The 22,832-nt window shown below is 51.2% G+C and overlaps 1 protein-coding gene across 1 annotated transcript in view; it reads left to right on the top strand.

Annotated features, from left to right (window-relative positions):
* The window catches only part of LOC119955922 (membrane-associated guanylate kinase, WW and PDZ domain-containing protein 1-like), a 150,633-nt gene extending 132,109 nt beyond the window's left edge, over nucleotides 1-18,524 (top strand). Inside the window, exon 14 of the mRNA XM_038782579.1 lies at nucleotides 17,128-18,524. Within this exon, the coding sequence (XP_038638507.1) occupies nucleotides 17,128-18,113 (986 nt within the window). The 3' untranslated portion in view covers nucleotides 18,114-18,524. The remainder of the gene's footprint in view (nucleotides 1-17,127) is intronic.
* The last annotated feature ends 4,308 nt before the right edge of the window (nucleotides 18,525-22,832 follow it).

Genomic DNA, 22,832 nt, shown 5'->3' with positions numbered 1-22,832 from the left:
ACTGGGTCTCCGGGAGCCAGTGACTGGGTCTCCGGGAGCCAGTGACTGGGTCTCCGGGAGCCAGTGACGGGAGTGACTGGGTTTCCGGGAGCCAGTGACAGGAGTGACTGGGTCTCCGGGAGCCAGTGACTGGGTCTCCGGGAGCCAGTGACGGGAGTGACTGGGTCTCCGGGAGCCAGTGACGGGAGTGACTGGGTCTCTGGGAGCCAGTGACTGGGTCTCCGGGAGCCAGTGACGGGAGTGACTGGGTCTCCGGGAGCCAGTGCCGGGAGTGACTGGGTCTCCGGGAGCCAGTGACTGGAGTGACTGGGTCTCCGGGAGCCAGTGACGGGAGTGACTGGGTCTCCGGGAGCCAGTGCCGGGAGTGACTGGGTCTCCGGGAGCCAGTAACGGGAGTGACTGGGTCTCTGGGAGCCAGTGACGGGAGTGACTGGTGGGTTGCCTCACATCCTTTAAAAGTACTTGGATTAACATATCATCGCATATCATTGTCAGGGCTAGAAGGCTAGATACAGACGAAACCTGTGTGGAATATGAGGAAAGTAGGAAGGAACCTAAGCAAGGAGTCAGGATGGCTAAAAGCGGTCACGAAAAGTCATTGGCAAATAGGGTTAAGGAAAATCCCAAGGCTTTTTACGCGTACATAAAAAGCAAGAGGGTAGCCAGGGAAAGGGTTGGCCCACTGAAGGATAGGCACGGGAATCTATGTGTGGAGCCAGAGGAAATGGACGAGGTACTAAATGAATACTTTGCATCAGTATTCACCAAAGAGAAGGAATTGGTGGGTATTGAGTCTGGAGAAGGGTGTGTAGATAGCTTGGGTCACATTGAGATCCAAAAAGACGAGCTGTTGGGCATGTTGTAAAATATTAAGGTAGATAAGTCCCCAGGGCCGGATGGGATCTACCCCAGAATACTGAAGGAGGCTAGAGAGGAAATTGCTGAGGCCTTGACAGAAATCTTTGGATCCTCATTGTCTTCAGGTGATGTCCCGGAGGACGGGAGAATAGCCAATGTTGTTGCTTTGTTTAAGAAGGGTAGCAAGGATAATCCAGGGAACTACAGGCCGGTGAGCCTTATGTCAGTGGTAGGGAAATTACTGGAGAGAATTCTTCGAGACAGGATCTACTCCCATTTGGAAACAAATGGACGTATCAGCGAGAGGCAGCACAGTTTTGTGAAGGGGAGGTCATGTCTCACTAACTTGATAGAGTTTTTCGAGGAGGTCACAAAGGTGATTGATTCAGGTAGGGCAGTGGATGTTGTCTATATGGACTTCAGTAAGGCCTTTGACAAGGTCCCTCATGGTAGACTGGTACAAAAGGTGAAGTCACACGGGATCAGGGGTGAGCTGGCAAGGTGGATACAGAACTGGCTCGGTCACAGAAGGCAGAGAGTAGCAATGGTGCTTTTCTAATTGGAGGGCTGTGACTAGTGGTGTTCCGCAGGGTTCAGTGCTGGGACCTTTGCTGTTCATGGAATATAGAAATGATTTGGAGGAAAATGTAACTGGTCTGATTAGTAAATTTGCAGACGATACAAAGGTTGGTGAAATTGCGGATAGCGATGAGGACTGTCAGAGGATACAGCAGGATTTAGATTGTTTGGAGACTTGGGCGGAGAGATGGCAGATGGAGTTTAATCCGGAAAAATATGAGGTAATACATTTTGGAAGGTATAATGTAGGTAGGGAATATACAGTAAATGGTAGAACCCTCAAGAGTATTGACAGTCAGAGATATCTAGGTGTACAGGCCCACAGGTCACTGAAAGGGGCAACACAGGTGGAGAAGGTAGTCAAGAAGGCATACGGCATGCTTGCCTTCATTGGCCGGAGCATTGAGTATAAGAATTGGCAAGTCATGCTGCAGCTGTATCGAACCTTAGTTAGGCCACACTTGGAGTATAGTGTTCAATTCTGGTCGCCACACTACCAGAAGGATGTGGAGGCTTTAGCGAGAGTGCAGAAGAGATTTACCAGGATGTTGCCTGGTATGGAGGGCATTAGCTATGACGAGCGGTTGAATAAACTCGGTTTGTTCTTACTGGAGCGAAGGAGGTTTAGGGGGACCTGATGGAAGTCTACAAAATTATGACGGGCATAGACAGAGTGGATAGTCAGAGGCTTTTTGCCAGGGTAGAAGGGTCAAATACTAGGGGCATAGGTTTAAGGTGCGAGGGGCAAGGTTTAGAGGAGATGTACACAGAGGGTAGTGGGTGCCTGGAACTCTCTGCCGGAGGAGGTGGTGGACGAAGGGACGATAGTGACATTTAAGGGGCGTCTTGACAAATACATGAATAGGATGGAAATAGAGGGATACGGACCCCGGAAGTGTAGAGGATTTTTGTTTAAACGGGCAGCATGATCGGCACAGGCTTGGAGGGCCAAAGGGCCTATTCCTGTGCTGTACTTTTCTTTGTTCTTTGGCAATAGGCCAAATGCTGGCAGATGGATGAAGTAGGTACGTCAGGTGTTTTTCATCCATCGGTGCAGACCCGTTGGACCGAAGGGCCTCTTTTCTGATTCCTATTCTGAGCGGAGGGGTCCCCGGGAGCGGAGGGGTCCCCGGGAGCGGAGGGGTCCCCGGGAGATAGCACTGGGAGTGGGAGTGACACAGGGTCTTTAGCACAGGGTCTACTGGAGTGAAAGTCTTAAGAGACGGCATTGGAGCGGCAGGGTTTCTGCGTGAGGGAGGTTATCTGGGAGTGCCTGGATCTCTGGGTGAGGCAGGCTCTCTGGGTGAGGCAGGCTCTCTGGGTGAGGCAGGCTCTCTGGGTGAGGCAGGCTCTCTGGGTGAGGCAGGGTCTCTGGGTGAGGCAGGGTCTCTGGGTGAGGTAAGGTCTCTGGGTGAGGCAGGCTCTCTGGGTGAGGCAGGCTCTCTGGGTGAGGCAGGCTCTCTGGGTGAGGCAGGGTCTCTGGGTGAGGCAGGGTCTCTGGGTGAGGCAGGGCCTCTGCGAGCGACAGGGTCTCTGGGTGAGGCAGGCTCTCGGGGTGAGGCAGGCTCTCGGGGTGAGGCAGGGTCTCGGGGTGAGGCAGGGTCTCGGGGTGAGGCAGGGTCTCGGGGTGAGGCAGGGTCTCTGGGAGCGACAGGGTCTCTGGGTGAGGCAGGGTCTCTGGGAGCAGCAGGGTCTCTGGGAGCGGCAGGGTCTCTGGGAGAGGCAGGGTCTCTGGGAGAGGCAGGGTCTCTGGGAGAGGCAGGGTCTCTGGGAGAGGCAGGGTCTCTGGGAGAGGCAGGGTCTCTGGGTGAGGCAGGGTCTCTGGGTGAGGCAGGGTCTGTGAGAGCGGCAGGGTTTCTGGCTGAGGCAGGGTCTCTGGCTGAGGCAGGGTCTCTGGGTGAGGCAGGGTCTCTGGGTGAGGCAGGGTCTCTGGGTGAGGCAGGGTCTTTGGAAGCGGCAGGGTCTCTGGGAGAGGCAGGGTCTCTGGGAGCGACAGGGTCTCTGGGAGCGACAGGGTCTCTGGGAGCGGCAGGGTCTCTGGGTGAGGCAGGGTCTCTGGGAGCGGCAGGGTCTCTGGGTGAGGCAGGGTCTCTGGGAGTGACATGGTCTCTGGGTGAGGCAGGGTCTCTGGGTGAGGCAGGGTCTCTGGGTGAGTCAGGGTCTCTGGGTGAGTCAGGGTCTCTGGGTGAGTCAGGGTCTCTGGGTGAGGCAGGGTCTCTGGGAGCGGCAGGGTCTCTGGGAGAGGCAGGGTCTCTGGGAGAGGCAGGGTCTCTGGGTGAGGCAGGGTCTCTGGGAGCGGCAGGGTCTCTGGGAGAGGCAGGGTCTCTGGGAGAGGCAGGGTCTCTGGGTGAGGCAGGGTCTCTGGGTGAGGCAGGGTCTCTGGGTGAGGCAGGGTCTGTGGGAGCGACAGGGTCTCTGGGTGAGACAGGGTCTCTGGGAGCGACAGGGTCTCTGGGAGCGGCAGGGTCTCTGGGAGCGGCAGGGTCTCTGGGAGCGGCAGGGTCTCTGGGAGAGGCAGGGTCTCTGGGTGAGGCAGGGTCTCTGGGTGAGGCAGGGTCTCTGGGAGTGACATGGTCTCTGGGTGAGGCAGGGTCTCTGGGTGAGGCAGGGTCTCTGGGTGAGGCAGGGTCTCTGGGTGAGGCAGGGTCTCTGGGTGAGGCAGGGTCTCTGGGAGAGGCAGGGTCTCTGGGAGAGGCAGGGTCTCTGGGTGAGGCAGGGTCTCTGGGTGAGGCAGGGTCTGTGGGAGCGACAGGGTCTCTGGGTGAGACAGGGTCTCTGGGTGAGGCAGGGTCTCTGGGTGAGGCAGGGTCTCCTTCAGTTCAGGACCTCCAGGAGTTAAAGAGTCTCTAAGAGACGGCATTGGGAGTGACAGGGTCTCTGGGAGCAATCGGGACATTGGGAGAAGGCCACGTTGAATTGTACTTATGACAGTACAGATTCCTGCGAAAGTAAGTATAGAGGGTGAGCTGGAGAATAATCAACTGCCAAAGCCGACACTGAACAGTTCTGAGAAGGTTAATCCCACTCAGAAACCAGAACTGCTAAATCTACTGAATTATTATGTTGTTGTGGCAACGGATACACTTGATCTTCCCTTTCCACAACAGAGACTGACGTGTCGTAACCAAGCAATCAGCAAAGTCAAAAGAGAATCATCCCACTATCCTAAATCCAATCAAACCCAAACTAATCCCAGTGTCCACACCCAAACTAATCCCAGTGTCCACACCCAAATTAATCCCAGTGTCCACACCCAAACTAATCCCAGTGTCCAATCAAACCCAAACTAATCCCAGTGTCCAAACCCAAACTAATCCCAGTGTCCAATCAAACCCAAACTAATCCCAGTGTCCAAACCCAAACTAATCCCAGTGTCCAATCAAACCCAAACTAATCCCAGTGTCCAATCAAACCCAAACTAATCCCAGTGTCCAAACCCAAACTAATCCCAGTGTCCAAACCAAACTAATCCCAGTGTCTAATCAAACCCAAACTAATCCCAGTGTCCAATCAAACCCAAACTAATCCCAGTGTCCAAACCCAAACTAATCCCTGAGTCCCAGTGTCCAAACCCAAACTAATCCCAGTGTCCAATCAAACCCAAACTAATCCCAGTGTCCAATCAAACCCAAACTAGTCCCAGTGTCCAATCAAACCCAAACTAATCCCAGTGTCCAATCAAACCCAAACTAATCCCAGTGTCCAATCAAACCAAAACTAATCCCAGTGTCCAATCAAACCAAAACTAATCCCAGTGTCCAATCAAACCCAAACTAATCCCAGTGTCCAATCAACCCCAAACTAAACCCAGTGTCCAAACCCAAACTAATCCCAGTGTCCAATCAAACCCAAACTAATCCCAGTGTCCAATCAAACCCAAACTAATCCCAGTGTCCAAACCCAAACTAATCCCAGTGTCCAAACCCAAACTAGTCCCAGTGTCCAATCAAACCCAAACTAGTCCCAGTGTCCAATCAAACCCAAACTAATCCCAGTGTCCAATCAAACCCAAACTAATCCCAGTGTCCAATCAAACCCAAACTAATCCCAGTGTCCAATCAAACCCAAACTAATCCCAGTGTCCAAACCCAAACTAATCCCAGTGTTCAAACCCAAATTAATCCCAGTGTCCAAACCCAAACTAATCCCAGTGTCCAAACCCAAACTAATCCCAGTGTCCATACCCAAACTAATCCCAGTGTCCAATCAAACCCAAACTAATCCCAGTGTCCAATAAAACCCAAACTAATCCCAGTGTCCAATCAAACCCAAACTAGCCCCAGTGTCCAGACCCAAACTAATCCCAGTGTCCAAACACAAACTAATCCCAGTGTCCAGACCCAAACTAATCCCAGTGTCCAATCAAACCCAAACTAATCCCAGTGTCCAATCAAACCCAAACTAATCCCAGTGTCCAATCAAACGCAAACTAATCCCAGTGTCCAAACACAAACTAATCCCAGTGTCCAATCAAACCCAAACTAATCCCAGTGTCCAATCAAACCCAAACTAATCCCAGTGTCCAATCAAACCCAAACAATTCCCAGTGTCCAATCAAACCCAAACTAATCCCCGTGTCCAATCAAACCCAAACTAATCCCAGTGTCCAATCAAACCCAAACTAATCCCAGTGTCCAATCAAACCCAAACTATCCCAGTGTCCAAACCCAAACTAATCCCAGTGTCCAATCAAACCCAAACTAGTCCCAGTGTCCAATCAGACCCAAACTAATCCCAGTGTCCAATCAAACCCAAACTAATCCCAGTGTCCAAACCCAAACTAATCCCAGTGTCCAATCAAACCCAAACTAATCCCAGTGTCCAAACCAAAACTAATCTCAGTGTCCAATCAAACCCAAACTAATCCCAGTGTCCAATCAAACCCAAACTAATCTGTGTCCAAACCCAAACTAATCCCAGTGTCCAATCAAACCCAAACTAATCCCAGTGTCCAATCAAACCCAAACTAGTCCCAGTGTCCAGACCCAAACTAATCCCAGTATCTAATCAAACCCAAACTAATCCCAGAGTCCCAGTGTCCAAACCCAAACTAATCCCAGTGTCCAAATCCAAACTAATCCCAGAGTCCAATCAAACCCAAACTAGTCCCAGTGTCCAAACCCAAACTAGTCCCAGTGTCCAAACCCAAACTAATCCCAGTGTCCAATCCCAAACTAGTCCCAGTGTCCAATCAAACCCAAACTAGTCCCAGTGTCCAATCAAACCCAAACTAATCCCAGTGTCCAATCAAACCCAAACTAATCTCAGTGTCCAATCAAACCCAAACTAATCCCAGTGTCCAAACCCAAACTAATCCCAGTGTTCAAACCCAAACTAATCCCAGTGTCCAAACCCAAACTAATCCCAGTGTCCAATCAAACCCAAACTAATCCCAGTGTCCAATCAAACCCAAACTAGCCCCAGTGTCCAGACCCAAACTAATCCCAGTGTCCAGACCCAAACTAATCCCAGTGTCCAAACACAAACTAATCCCAGTGTCCAATCAAACCCAAACTAATCCCAGTGTCCAATCAAACCCAAACTAATCCCAGTGTCCAATCAAACGCAAACTAATCCCAGTGTCCAAACACAAACTAATCCCAGTGTCCAATCAAACCCAAACTAATCCCAGTGTCCAATCAAACCCAAACTAATCCCAGTGTCCAATCAAACCCAAACAATTCCCAGTGTCCAATCAAACCCAAACTAATCCCAGTGTCCAATCAAACCCAAACTAATCCCAGTGTCCAATCAAACCCAAACTAATCCCAGTGTCCAAACCCAAACTAATCCCAGTGTCCAGTCAAACCCAAACTAATCATAGTGTCCAGTCAAACCCAAACTAGTCCCAGTGTCCAATCAAACCTAAACTAATCCCAGTGTCCAATCAAACCCAAACTATCCCAGTGTCCAAACCCAAACTAATCCCAGTGTCCAATCAAACCCAAACTAATCCCAGTGTCCAAACCAAAACTAATCTCAGTGTCCAATCAAACCCAAACTAATCCCAGTGTCCAATCAAACCCAAACTAATCTGTGTCCAAACCCAAACTAATCCCAGTGTCCAATCAAACCCAAACTAATCCCAGTGTCCAATCAAACCCACACTAGTCCCAGTGTCCAGACCCAAACTAATCCCAGTATCTAATCAAACCCAAACTAATCCCAGAGTCCCAGTGTCCAAACCCAAACTAATCCCAGTGTCCAAACCCAAACTAATCCCAGTGTCCAAACCCAAACTAATCCCAGTGTCCCTCTGTCCAAACCCAAACTAATCCCAGTGTCCAAACCCAAACTAGTCCCAGTGTCCAAACCCAAACTAATCCCAGAGTCCCTGTGTCCAAACCCAAACTAATCCCAGTGTCCAATCAAACCCAAACTTATCCCAGTGTCCAATCAAACCCAAACTAGTCCCAGTGTCCAGACCCAAACTAATCCCAGTGTCTAATCAAACCCAAACTAATCCCAGAGCCCCAGTGTCCAAACCCAAACTAATCCCAGTGTCCAATCAAACCCAAACTAATCCCAGTGTCCAATCAAACCCAAACTAATCCCAGTGTTTAATCAAACCCAAACTAATCCCAGTGTCCAATCAAACCCAAACTAATCCCAGTGTCCAATCAAAACCAAACTAATCCCAGTGTCCAATCAAACCCAAATTAATCCCAGTGTCCAAACCCAAACTAATCCCAGTGTCCCTCTGTCCAAACCCAAACTAATCCCAGTGTCCAAACCCAAACTAATCCCAGTGTCCAAACCCAAACTAGTCCCAGTGTCCAAATCCAAACTAGTCCCAGTGTCCAAATCCAAACTAATCCCAGAGTCCCTGTGTCCAAACCCAAACTAATCCCAGTGTCCAATCAAACCCAAACTAGTCCCAGTGTCCAGACCCAAACTAATCCCAGTGTCTAATCAAACCCAAACTAATCCCAGTGTCCAAATCCAAACTAATCCCAGTGTCCAATCAAACCCAAAGTAACCCCAGTGTCCAAACCCAAACTAATCCCAGTGTCCAATCAAACCCAAACTAATCCCAGTGTCCAATCAAACCCAAACTAATCCCAGTGTCCAATCAAACCCAAACTAATCCCAGTGTCCAATCAAACCCAAACTAATCCCAGTGTCCAAACCCAAACTAATCCCAGTGTCCAAACCCAAACTAAACCCAGTGTCAAAACCCAAACTAGTCCCAGTGTCCAATCAAACCCAAACTAATACCAGTGTCCAATCAAACCCAAACTAATCCCAGTGTCCAAACCCAAACTAAACCCAGTGTCAAAACCCAAACTAGTCCCAGTGTTCAATCAAACCCAAACTAATCCCAGTGTCCAAACCCAAACTAATCCCAGTGTCCCTCTGTCCAAACCCAAACTAATCCCAGTGTTCAAACCCAAACTAATCCCAGTGTCCCTCTGTCCAAACCCAAACTAATCCCAGTGTCCAAACCCAAACTAGTCCCAGTGTCCAAACCATAACTAGTCCCAGAGTCCCTGTGTCCAAACCCAAACTAATCCCAGTGTCCAATCAAACCCAAATTTATCCCAGTGTCCAATCAAACCCAAACTAGTCCCAGTGTCCAGACCCAAACTAATCCCAGTGTCTAATCAAACCCAAACTAATCCCAGAGTCCCAGTGTCCAAACCCAAACTAATCCCAGTGTCCAAATCCAAACTAATCCCAGTGTCCAAACACAAACTAATCCCAGTGTCCAATCAAACCCAAACTAATCCCAGTGTCCAATCAAACCCAAACTAATCCCAGTGTCCAATCAAACCCAAACAATTCCCAGTGTCCAATCAAACCCAAACTAATCCCAGTGTCCAATCAAACCCAAACTAATCCCAGTGTCCAATCAAACCCAAACTAATCCCAGTGTCCAAACCCAAACTAATCCCAGTGTCCAGTCAAACCCAAACTAATCCCAGTGTCCAGTCAAACCCAAACTAGTCCCAGTGTCCAATCAAACCTAAACTAATCCCAGTGTCCAAATCCAAACTAATCCCAGAGTCCCTGTGTCCAAACCCAAACTAATCCCAGTGTCCAATCAAACCCAAACTAGTCCCAGTGTCCAGACCCAAACTAATCCCAGTGTCTAATCAAACCCAAACTAATCCCAGTGTCCAAATCCAAACTAATCCCAGTGTCCAATCAAACCCAAAGTAACCCCAGTGTCCAAACCCAAACTAATCCCAGTGTCCAATCAAACCCAAACTAATCCCAGTGTCCAATCAAACCCAAACTAATCCCAGTGTCCAATCAAACCCAAACTAATCCCAGTGTCCAATCAAACCCAAACTAATCCCAGTGTCCAAACGCAAACTAATCCCAGTGTCCAAACCCAAACTAAACCCAGTGTCAAAACCCAAACTAGTCCCAGTGTCCAATCAAACCCAAACTAATACCAGTGTCCAATCAAACCCAAACTAATCCCAGTGTCCAAACCCAAACTAAACCCAGTGTCAAAACCCAAACTAGTCCCAGTGTTCAATCAAACCCAAACTAATCCCAGTGTCCAAACCCAAACTAATCCCAGTGTCCCTCTGTCCAAACCCAAACTAATCCCAGTGTCCAAACCCAAACTAATCCCAGTGTTCAAACCCAAACTAATCCCAGTGTCCCTCTGTCCAAACCCAAACTAATCCCAGTGTCCAAACCCAAACTAGTCCCAGTGTCCAAACCCAAACTAGTCCCAGAGTCCCTGTGTCCAAACCCAAACTAATCCCAGTGTCCAATCAAACCCAAATTTATCCCAGTGTCCAATCAAACCCAAACTAGTCCCAGTGTCCAGACCCAAACTAATCCCAGTGTCTAATCAAACCCAAACTAATCCCAGAGTCCCAGTGTCCAAACCCAAACTAATCCCAGTGTCCAAATCCAAACTAATCCCAGTGTCCAAACACAAACTAATCCCAGTGTCCAATCAAACCCAAACTAATCCCAGTGTCCAATCAAACCCAAACTAATCCCAGTGTCCAATCAAACCCAAACAATTCCCAGTGTCCAATCAAACCCAAACTAATCCCAGTGTCCAATCAAACCCAAACTAATCCCAGTGTCCAATCAAACCCAAACTAATCCCAGTGTCCAAACCCAAACTAATCCCAGTGTCCAGTCAAACCCAAACTAATCCCAGTGTCCAGTCAAACCCAAACTAGTCCCAGTGTCCAATCAAACCTAAACTAATCCCAGTGTCCAATCAAACCCAAACTATCCCAGTGTCCAAACCCAAACTAATCCCAGTGTCCAATCAAACCCAAACTAATCCCAGTGTCCAATCAAACCCAAACTAATCTGTGTCCAAACCCAAACTAATCCCAGTGTCCAATCAAACCCAAACTAATCCCAGTGTCCAATCAAACCCACACTAGTCCCAGTGTCCAGACCCAAACTAATCCCAGTATCTAATCAAACCCAAACTAATCCCAGAGTCCCAGTGTCCAAACCCAAACTAATCCCAGTGTCCAAACCCAAACTAATCCCAGTGTCCAAACCCAAACTAATCCCAGTGTCCCTCTGTCCAAACCCAAACTAATCCCAGTGTCCAAACCCAAACTAGTCCCAGTGTCCAAACCCAAACTAATCCCAGAGTCCCTGTGTCCAAACCCAAACTAATCCCAGTGTCCAATCAAACCCAAACTTATCCCAGTGTCCAATCAAACCCAAACTAGTCCCAGTGTCCAGACCCAAACTAATCCCAGTGTCTAATCAAACCCAAACTAATCCCAGAGTCCCAGTGTCCAAACCCAAACTAATCCCAGTGTCCAATCAAACCCAAACTAATCCCAGTGTTTAATCAAACCCAAACTAATCCCAGTGTCCAATCAAACCCAAACTAATCCCAGTGTCCAATCAAAACCAAACTAATCCCAGTGTCCAATCAAACCCAAACTAATCCCAGTGTCCAAACCCAAACTAATCCCAGTGTCCCTCTGTCCAAACCCAAACTAATCCCAGTGTCCAAACCCAAACTAATCCCAGTGTCCAAACCCAAACTAGTCCCAGTGTCCAAATCCAAACTAGTCCCAGTGTCCAAATCCAAACTAATCCCAGAGTCCCTGTGTCCAAACCCAAACTAATCCCAGTGTCCAATCAAACCCAAACTAGTCCCAGTGTCCAGACCCAAACTAATCCCAGTGTCTAATCAAACCCAAACTAATCCCAGTGTCCAAATCCAAACTAATCCCAGTGTCCAATCAAACCCAAAGTAACCCCAGTGTCCAAACCCAAACTAATCCCAGTGTCCAATCAAACCCAAACTAATCCCAGTGTCCAATCAAACCCAAACTAATCCCAGTGTCCAATCAAACCCAAACTAATCCCAGTGTCCAATCAAACCCAAACTAATCCCAGTGTCCAAACCCAAACTAATCCCAGTGTCCAAACCCAAACTAAACCCAGTGTCAAAACCCAAACTAGTCCCAGTGTCCAATCAAACCCAAACTAATTCCAGTGTCCAATCAAACCCAAACTAATCCCAGTGTCCAAACCCAAACTAAACCCAGTGTCAAAACCCAAACTAGTCCCAGTGTTCAATCAAACCCAAACTAATCCCAGTGTCCAAACCCAAACTAATCCCAGTGTCCCTCTGTCCAAACCCAAACTAATCCCAGTGTCCAAACCCAAACTAATCCCAGTGTTCAAACCCAAACTAATCCCAGTGTCCCTCTGTCCAAACCCAAACTAATCCCAGTGTCCAAACCCAAACTAGTCCCAGTGTCCAAACCCAAACTAGTCCCAGAGTCCCTGTGTCCAAACCCAAACTAATCCCAGTGTCCAATCAAACCCAAATTTATCCCAGTGTCCAATCAAACCCAAACTAGTCCCAGTGTCCAGACCCAAACTAATCCCAGTGTCTAATCAAACCCAAACTAATCCCAGAGTCCCAGTGTCCAAACCCAAACTAATCCCAGTGTCCAAATCCAAACTAATCCCAGTGTCCAATCAAACCCAAACTAATCCCAGTGTCCAAACCCAAACTAATCCCAGTGTCCATACCCAAACTAATCCCAGTGTCCAATCAAACCCAAACTAATCCCAGTGTCCAAACAAACCCAAACTAATCCCAGTGTCCAATCAAACCCAAACTAATCCCAGTGTCCAAACCCAAACTAATCCCAGTGTCCAAACCCAAACCAGTCCCAGTGTCCAAACAAACCCAAACTAATCCCAGTGTCCAATCAAACCCAAACTAATCCCAGTGTCCAATCAAACCCAAACTAATCCCAGTATCCAAACCCAAACTAATCCCAGTGTCCAAACCCAAACTAGTCCCAGTGTCCAATCAAACCCAAACTAATCCCAGTGTCCAAACCCAAACTAGTCCCAGTCTCCAAACCCAAACTAATCCCAGAGTCCCTGTGTCCAAACCCAAACTAATCCCAGTGTCCAATCAAACCCAAACTAATCCCAGTGTCCAATCAAACCCAAACTAATCCCAGTGTCCAGTCAAACCCAAACTAGTCCCAGTGTCCAATCAAACCCAAACTAATCCCAGTGTCCAATCAAACCCAAACTAATCCCAGTGTCCAATCAAACCCAAACTAATCCCAGTGTCCAATCAAACCCAAACTAATCCCAATGTCCAATCAAACCCAAACTAATCCCAGTGTCCAGACCCAAACTAATCCCAGTGTCTAATCAAACCCAAACTAATCCCAGTGTCCAAACCCAAACTAATCCCAGTGTCCAAACCCAAACTAATCCCAGTGTCCAATAATCCCAAACTAATTCCACTCTCTCCCCAAAACCCTATATCAATCCGAAATTAATCCCAGCGCCTGCTCTCCCAGAGCCCTGCATCAATCTCCAAACTACTCCCACTGCCCCGCTCTCTCCCATAGCCCTGCATCAATCTCCAAACTACTCCCACTGCCCCGCTCTCTCCCATAGCCCTGCATCAATCTCCAAACTACTCCCACTGCCCTGCTCTCTCCTCATAGCCCTGTATTAACACCGTCAATCCCAATCTGCTCCCACTGCAACAAACTTTCCCCATAGCGCTGTGTCAAGCCCAAACTACTCCCACTGCCCCGCTCTCTCCCCATACCCCTGTATTAACACCGTAAATCCCAATCTACTCCCACTACAACAAACTTTCCCCATGGCGCTGTGTCAAGCCCAAACTACTCCCATTGCCCCGCTGTCCCATAGCCCTGTATTAACACCGCCAATACCAATCTGCTCCCAGTACAACAAACTTTCCCCATAGCGCTGTGTCAAGCCCAAACTACTCCCACTGCCACTGCTCTCTCCCCATACCCCTGTATTAACACCGTCAATCCCAATCTCCTCCCACTACAACAAACCTTCCCCATAGCCCTGCATCAATCTCCAAACTACACCCACTGCCCTGCTCTCTCTCATAGCCCTGCATCAATCTCCAAACTACTCCCACTGCCCCGCTCTCTCCTCATAGCCCTGCATCAATCTCCAAACTACACCCACTGCCCTGCTCTCTCCTCATAGCCCTGTATTAACACCGTCAATCCCAATCTACTCCCACTACAACAAACTTTCCTCATAGCGCTGTGTCAAGCCCAAACTACTCCCACTGCCCCGCTCTCTCCCCATACCCCTGTATTAACACCGTCAATCCCAATCTACTCCCACTACAACAAACTTTCCCCATAGCGCTGTGTCAAGCCCAAACTACTCCCATTGCCCTGCTCTCTCCTCATAGCCCTGCATTAATCTCCAAACTACACCCACTGCCCCGCTCTCTCCCCATACCCCTGTATTAACACCGTCAATCCCAATCTGCTCCCACTGCAACAAACTTCCCCCATAGCCCTGCATCAATCTCCAAACTACTCCCACTGCCCCGCTCTCTCCCCATACCCCTGTATTAACACCGTAAATCCCAATCTACTCCCACTACAACAAACTTTCCCCATAGCGCTGTGTCAAGCCCAAACTACTGCCACTGCTCTCTCCCCATACCCCTGTATTAACACCGTCAATCGCAATCTACTCCCACTACAACAAACTTTCCCCATAGCCCTGCATCAATCTCCAAACTACTCCCACTGGCCCGCTCTCCCATAGCCCTGCATCAATCTCCAAATTACTCCCACTGGCCCGCTCTCTCCCATAGCCCTGCATCAATCTCCAAACTACTCCCACTGCCCTGCTCTCTCCCCATACCCCTGTATTAACACCGTCAATCCCAATCTACTCCCACTACAACAAACTTTCCCCATAGCGCTGTGTCAAGCCCAAACTACTCCCACTGCCCCGCTCTCTCCCCATACCCCTGTATTAACACCGTCAATCCCAATCTGCTCCCACTGCAACAAACTTCCCCCATAGCCCTGCATCAATCTCCAAACTACTCCCATTGCCCTGCTCTCTCTCATAGCCCTGCATCAATCTCCAAACTCCTCCCATTGCCCTGCTCTCTCTCATAGCCCTGCATCAATCTCCAAACTACTCCCACTGCCCTGCTCTCTCCCCATACCCCTGTATTAACACCGTAAATCCCAATCTACTCCCACTACAACAAACTTTCCCCATAGCGCTGTGTCAAGCCCAAACTACTCCCACTGCCACTGCTCTCTCCCCATACCCCTGTATTAACACCGTCAATCGCAATCTACTCCCACTACAACAAACTTTCCCCATAGCCCTGCATCAATCTCCAAACTACACCCACTGCCCTGCTCTCTCCTCATAGCCCTGCATCAATCTCCAAACTACACCCACTGCCCTGCTCTCTCCTCATACCCCTGTATTAACACCGTCAATCCCAATCTACTCCCACTAGAAACAAACTTCCCCCATAGCCCTGCATCAATCTCCAAACTACTCCCACTGCCCCGCTCTCTCCCCATACCCCTGTATTAACACCGTCAATCCCAATCTACTCCCACTACAACAAACTTTCCCCATAGCCCTGCGTCAATCTCCAAACTACACCCACTGCCCTGCTCTCTCTCATAGCCCTGCATCAATCTCCAAACTACTCCCACTGCCCTGCTCTCCCATAGCCCTGCATCAAACTCCAAACTACACCCACTGCCCTGCTCTCTCCCCATACCCCTGTATTAACACCGTCAATCCCAATCTGCTCCCACTGCAACAAACTTTCCCCATAGCGCTGTGTCAAGCCCAAACTACTCCCACTCTCCCGCTCTCTCCCCATACCCCTGTATTAACACCGTCAATCCCAATCTACTCCCAGTACAACAAACTTTCCCCATGGCGCTGTGTCAAGCCCAAACTACTCCCACTGCCCCGCTCTCTCCCCATACCCCTGTATTAACACCGTCAATACCAATCTGCTCCCAGTACAACAAACTTTCCCCATAGCGCTGTGTCAAGCCCAAACTACTCCCACTGCCACTGCTCTCTCCCCATATCCCTGTATAAATTCCCAAGCTAAAGTTACTGACACACCTTGTTAGCTTTTGCTTGTACCTGCTGTGGTCACTCATTGTGTGCTGTATTTACTCTCATTATCAAATTGTACTGCTTGACTTTGCCTTCAGGGCAGAATTTGGGCGTCTGCATTTCTGCTTGTTCAGACAGTGCCGAGCACAAGGATGAGCATCTGTAATATTGTAACCTCGAGAAACAGAGAGAAATGTGCAGAATAATCAGATTAGATACAGAGTAAAGCTTCCTCTACACTGTCCCCATCAAACACTCCCAGGACAGGTACAACATGCCGTTAGATATAGAGTAAAGCTCTCACTACACTGTCCCCATCAAACACTCCCAGGACAGGTACAGCACGGGGTTAGATACAGAGCAAAGCTCCCTCTACACTGTCCCCTTCAAACACTCCCAGGACAGGTACAGCACGGGGTTAGATACAGAGCAAAGCTGCCTCTACACCGTCCCCATCAAACACTCCCAGAACAGGTACAGCACGGGGTTAGATACAGAGCAAAGCTCCCCCTACACTGTCCCCATCAAACACTCCCAGAACAGGTACAGCACAGGGTTAGATACAGAGCAAAGCTCCCTCTACACTGTCGCCATCAAACACTCCAGGGACAGGTACAGCACAGGGTTAGATACAGAGTAAAGCTCCCTCTACACTGTCCCCATCAAACACTCCCAAGACAGGTACAGCACGGGGTAGATACAGAGTAAAGCTCCCTCTACGCTGTCCCCATCAAACACTCCCAGGACAGATACAGCACGGGGTTAGATACAGAATAAAGCTCCCTCTACACTGTCCCCATCAAACACTCCCAGGACAGATACAACACTGGGCTAGATACAGAGTAAAGCTCCCTATGCACTGTCCCCATCAAACACTCCCAGGACAGGGACAGCACGGGGTTAGATACAGAGTAAAGCTCCCTCTACACTGTCCCCATCAAACATTCCCAGGACAGGTACAGCACGGGGTGAGATACAGAGTAAAGCTCCCTCTGCACTGTCCCCATCAAACACTCCCAGGACAGGGACAGCACAGGGTTAGATAGAGAGTAAAGCTCCCTCTACACTGTCCTCATCAAACACTCCCAGGACAGGTACAACACGGGGGATAACACAGGATTCAATACAGAGTAAAGCACCCTGTACACTGACCCCATCAATACAGGTAGCACGCTGTTTGATACAGAGTAAAACTCTCCCCATCAGACACTCCCTGGAAAGCTACTGCAATCCTGCTACTCTTGTGCTTTTCCAAGTAAATTTTGGGCCTAAATATAACCTGAGCCTTTTATATCTTCACAGGTCCTAATGTCGCAGGAGTGGTGGAGCTAACAGGAGTCACATTGCTTCCACACCGTCGTCTGTCTACGTCCCAAATCCCGAGGGGCCGGAGTGAGTCCCTCTCTCGTGAGACACAGGGTAGCCTGGAGCCTGAGTCCCACTATGCAGCTGCGTTGCTCTCTGAGCCAGCACATCCTGGGATGATGGGTGAGCTGGCTGAGGTGATTGAGGTCAAGGCCCGGGGTAGTAGGGCATCAAGGACCTGGAAAGAATACCTGGGCAGCCAACCCAACACAAAAAAACCCCGGGGAGGCAATCGGCTGGGCAAAGGACAGTACGATGAGAAAAGGCCTGAAGCCCTCCGTGACCCAGGATCTCAGACTGTTCATGATCACGCGAGGCCCCAGGCTCTCCATGACCACACTAGGCCCCAGGCTCTCCATGACCACACTGAGCCCCAAGCTTTCGTCATTACTGTGCCCCAGGCTTTCCATGACCACACAAGGCCGCAGGCTCTCCTCGACCACACTAAGCCCCAGGCTCTCCACAACCACAATAGGACACAGGCTCTCCATGACCACATTAAGTCCCAGGCTCTCTCTGACCACACGAGGCTCCAGGCAATTCCGGACACTGGTCAACAGGGCGAGGAGAGCAGTGAGACAGATTGGGAGGATGAGGAGACTGATTCGGGGGATGGGGAGACTGATTCGGGGGATGGGGAAACTAATTTGAGTAATAGGGAGGCCTCCCCTAGTCAGCAGAGCTTGTCCAGTGGCAACTTCGATGAGCAAAGGCAAATGAGTTCCATGATCGGGACGGGTCTGGATTTCGCTGGTGGAGCCCTGCAGTCAGGCCGGAGGGCAGCTGATGAAAAGTACTGTACTCAGTGCGGCAGCCGGAGGGTGTGCGAGGTCAGAAGGCGGCGCAGGCTGCGAGGCATCCTGGCACCTGGGCCCTGGCTAGTGCCAGGTAGAGGGAAGCTTCTGGAAATTATAGACCGGTAGGAGACAGGAAGTGAAAGTTAGCAGGGGGAAGGGGTGGCCATGATCAGAAAAGAACACTGCTGGGAAACGATGTTCCACTTGCTGGGAGAACCAACACGTCTGCGACTGGATATCCATCAGGATAAGGCTCTTCGGGAGGGTAGCAAGGGGTCAGTGGGACTGGGAGGAGGGTAAAGGGTAGATGAATACATCAGTAATCTTCACACTTAGTCTCATTCTTGCCTCTGTCAGACGGCTTGGAGTTTGAACCCCAAAACATTGTGCCATTATCGAGTGAGCACTGCACTCTCGGAGGATCAGTGCTGAGGGTGTGCCGCACTATCTGAGGGGCAGTGCTGAGAGAGCACTGTACTGTGGGAGGGTTAGTACTGAGGGAGCTCCGCATTGCCAGAGGGCCACTACTGAGGGAGCGCCGCACTGCCCGGGAGTCGGTACTGAGGGAGCGCCGCACTGCCTGGGGAGTCAGTACTGAGGGAGCGCCGCACTGCCCGGGGAGTCAGTACTGAGGGAGCGCCGCACTGCCCGGGGAGTCAGTACTGAGGGAGCGCCGCACTGCCTGGGAGTCAGTACTGAGGGAGCACTGCACTGTCGGAGGTTCAGTACTGTCTGTGGGAGCGTCACACTTTCAGGGAGTTAGTGCTGAGGGGGCACCGCAGTGCCTGAGGATCGGTAATGAGGGAGTGCTGCACTGTCGGAGGGTCAGTAATGAGGGAGCGTTGCAGTGTCAGAGGATCAATACTGAGGGAGCATTGCACGGTCGGAGGTTCAGTACTGTGGGAGCATCACACTGTCGGTGCTGAGGGGGCGCCGCAACGCCTGAGGGTCAGTACTGAGGGAGCGCCGCACTGTCCAAGGGTCAGTAATGAGGGAGCGTTGCACTGTCGGAGGGTCAGTACTGAGGGAGCGTTGCACTGTCAGAGGGTCAGTACTGAGGGAGCGTTGCACTGTCGGAGGGTCAGTACTGAGGGATCTTTGCACTGTTGGAGGATCAGTACTGAGGGATCTTTGCACTGTTGGAGGGTCAGTACTGAGGGATCTTTGCACTGTTGGAGGATCAGTACTGAGGTGAAGGGGCGTACGTGGGACAGTAATGAGGGAGCACCGCACTGGGCGAGACATCGCCTCCGGTTGGCTATCCTCTCCGGTGACTGTCAGGAACCCTCTCTTGAATGGTGAGTGGGTGTGTTGAGTGTCGTAGTGTCTGATAGCCTGGGGAAGGTATTGATTCCTTACGCAGTGTCACTGAATAAGAGAAGGCGGATCATTTACCTCATTGCTGATTGTGGGATCTTGCTGAGCTCAAATCTGTGGCTGAGCTAAACCCCATTTCTACAGTATCTGCTCTTCACCAAATTTCTTCACTCCATGTGAGGTGGACTGGGCCGTCCGTCAGTGGCGTTTGGCCACAGAGTAAATGTACATCTTTTTAAATGGAGGATATCATGGATTTGTAAAAAGTTAATATTTTAATGAAATTTTAAGCTACTTGTATAAATTATGTGCCGGCAGTTAATAAAGACACAAACTAACGCAAATGTGGTGTCACTCATTTTGGTCATGTGACTGAGAGCGATCTTGTCAGTATAACTCTGTTTCGCCTGCACCCTTTCTTTTTCCCCGATCTCATCTCTCCCGTACACCACTGTTTTCCCACTCAAACTCCTCCTGCTCCCTTGCCCTCCCAACACTCACTCTGCTGTCCGTTGACCCAAGGTGATGTTTCCAGCACTAACTCTGACCTTCCCTACCCCTGTGTCTCTGCTGACCCCCTCAGCTCTCTTTATCTCACTGTCCCCTTCCCGTCACCTTTACCATTATTCACTGTGCTTTCCCCCTGAACCTCCTCCCACATTCCCGGCCAAAAGACTGCATTCAAACTCACCCCTCTGTTTTCTTGACCCCCCCTGCTCACCGTCCTCCCAGACTTCCTCACACGCCAACTTTGTTTGACTGGGTCCGAGGCAGATGGTGAGAGAACCTACAAGAGGGAACAACAAACTTAATCTCGTCCTCGCCAAACTGCCTGTCGGAATGTATCTGTCCATGGCTGTATTGGTCGGAGTGTGTCTGTCCATGGCTGTATCGGCCGGAGCGGATCGGTCCATGGCTATATCGGCCGGAGTGTGTCTGTCCATGGCTGTATGGGCCGGAGTGTGTCTGTCCATGGCTGTATCGGCCGGAGTGTGTCTGTCCATGGCTGTATGGGCCGGAGTGTGTCTGTCCATGGCTGTATCGGCCGGAGCGGATCGGTCCATGGCTGTATCGGCCGGAGTGTGTCTGTCCATAGCTGTATCGGCCAGAGTGTGTCTGTCCATGGCTGTATCGGCCGGAGTGTGTCTGTCCATGGCTGTATCGGCCGGAGTGTGTCTGTCCCTGGCTGTATCGGCCGGAGTGTGTCTGTCCATGGCTGTATCAGTCGGAGTGTGTCTGCCATGGCCGTATTGGCCAGAGTGGATCGGTCCATGGCTGTACCGGCCGGAGTGTGTCTGTCCATGGCTGTATCGGCCGGAGTGTGTCTGTCCATGGCTGTATCGGCCGGAGCGGATCGGTCCATGGCTGTATCGGCCGGAGTGTGTCTGTCCATGGCTGTATAGGCCGGAGTGTGTCTGTCCCTGGCTGTATCGGCCGGAGTGTGTCTGTCCATGGCTGTATCGGTCGGAGTGTGTCTGTCCATGGCTGTATCGGCCGGAGTGGATCTGTCCATGGCTGTATCGGCCGGAGTGGATCTGTCCATGGCTGTATCGGCCGGAGTGTGTCTGTCCATGGCTGTATCGGCCGGAGCGGATCGGTCCATGGCTGTATCGGTCGCAGTGTGTCTGTCCATGGCTGTATCGGCCGGAGTGGATCTGTCCATGGCTGTATCGGCCGGAGTGGATCTGTCCATGGCTGTATCGGCCGGAGTGGATCTGTCCATGGCTGTATCGGCCGGAGTGGATCTGTCCATGGCTGTATCGGCCGGAGTGTGTCTGTCCATGGCTGTATCGGCCGGAGTGTGTCTGTCCATAGCTGTATGGGCCGGAGTGGATCTGTCCATGGCCGTATCGGCCGGAGTGGATCTGTCCATGGCTGTATCAGCTGGAGCATGTCTGTCAATGGCTGTATCGGCCGGAGCGGGTCTGTCCATGGCCGTATCGGCCGGAGTGTGTCTGTCCATAGCTGTATGGGCCGGAGTGGATCTGTCCATGGCCGTATCGGCCGGAGTGGATCTGTCCATGGCTGTATCAGACGGAGCATGTCTGTCAATGGCTGTATCGGCCGGAGCGGGTCTGTCCATGGCCGTATCGGCCGGAGTGGGTCTGTCCATGGCCGTATCGGCCGGAGTGGGTCTGTCCATGGCCGTATCGGCCGGAGTGTGTCTGTCCATGGCTGTATTGGCCGGAGTGTGTCCATGGCTGTATCGGCCGGAGTGTGTCTGTTCATGGCCATATCGGCCGGAGTGTGTCTGTCCATGGCTGTATCGGCCGGAGTGGATCTGTCCATGGCTGTATCGGCCGGAGTGTGTCTGTCCATGGCTCTATCGGCCAGAGTGGATCGGTCCATGGCTGTATCGGCCGGAGTGGATCTGTCCATGGCTGTATCGGCCGGAGTGGATCTGTCCATGGCTGTATCGGCTGGAGTGTGTCTGTCCATGGCTGTATTGGCCGGAGTGTGTCTGTCCATGGCTGTATCGGCCGGAGTGGATCTGTCCATGGCTGTATCGGCCGGAGTGGATCTGTCCATGGCTGTATCGGCCGGAGTGTGTCTGTCCATGGCTGTATTGGCCGGAGTGTGTCCATGGCTGTATCGGCCGGAGTGTGTCTGTCCATAGCTGTATGGGCCGGAGTAGATCTGTCCATGGCTGTATCGGCCGGAGTGGATCTGTCCATGGCCATATCGGCCGGAGTGTGTCTGTCCATGGCTCTATCGGCCAGAGTGGATCGGTCCATGGCTGTATCGGCCGGAGTGGATCTGTCCATGGCTGTATCGGCCGGAGTGGATCTGTCCATGGCTGTATCGGCCGGAGTGTGTCTGTCCATGGCTGTATTGGCCGGAGTGTGTCTGTCCATGGCTGTATCGGCCGGAGTGGATCTGTCCATGGCTGTATCGGCCGGAGTGGATCTGTCCATGGCTGTATCGGCCGGAGTGTGTCTGTCCATGGCTGTATTGGCCGGAGTGTGTCCATGGCTGTATCGGCCGGAGTGTGTCTGTCCATAGCTGTATGGGCCGGAGTAGATCTGTCCATGGCCGTATCGGCCGGAGTGGATCTGTCCATGGCTGTATCAGCCGGAGCATGTCTGTCAATGGCTGTATCGGCCGGAGCGGGTCTGTCCATGGCCGTATCGGCCGGAGTGGGTCTGTCTATGGGCGTATCGGCCGGAGTGGGTCTGTTCATGGCTGTGTCGGCCGCAGTGGGTCTGTTCATGGCCATATCGGCCGGAGTGTGTCTGTCCATGGCTGTATCGGCCGGAGTGGATCTGTCCATGGCCTTATCGGCCGGAGTGTGTCTGTCCATGGCTCTATCGGCCAGAGTGGATCGGTCCATGGCTGTATCGGCCGGAGTGGATCTGTCCATGGCTGTATCGGCCGGAGTGGATCTGTCCATGGCTGTATCGGCCGGAGTGTGTCTGTCCATGGCTGTATCGACCGGAGTGTGTCTGTCCATGGCTGTATCGGCCGGAGTGTGTCTGCCCATGGCTGTATCGGCCGGAGTGGATCTGTCCATGGCTGTATCGGCCGGAG

The sequence above is a fragment of the Scyliorhinus canicula genome, chromosome 21, assembly GCF_902713615.1.
Source record: "Scyliorhinus canicula chromosome 21, sScyCan1.1, whole genome shotgun sequence".
NCBI classification, from domain to species: domain Eukaryota; kingdom Metazoa; phylum Chordata; class Chondrichthyes; order Carcharhiniformes; family Scyliorhinidae; genus Scyliorhinus; species Scyliorhinus canicula.
Note: the sequence above shows the minus strand (reverse complement) of the source record. Positions and strands in the feature narration are given on the sequence as shown.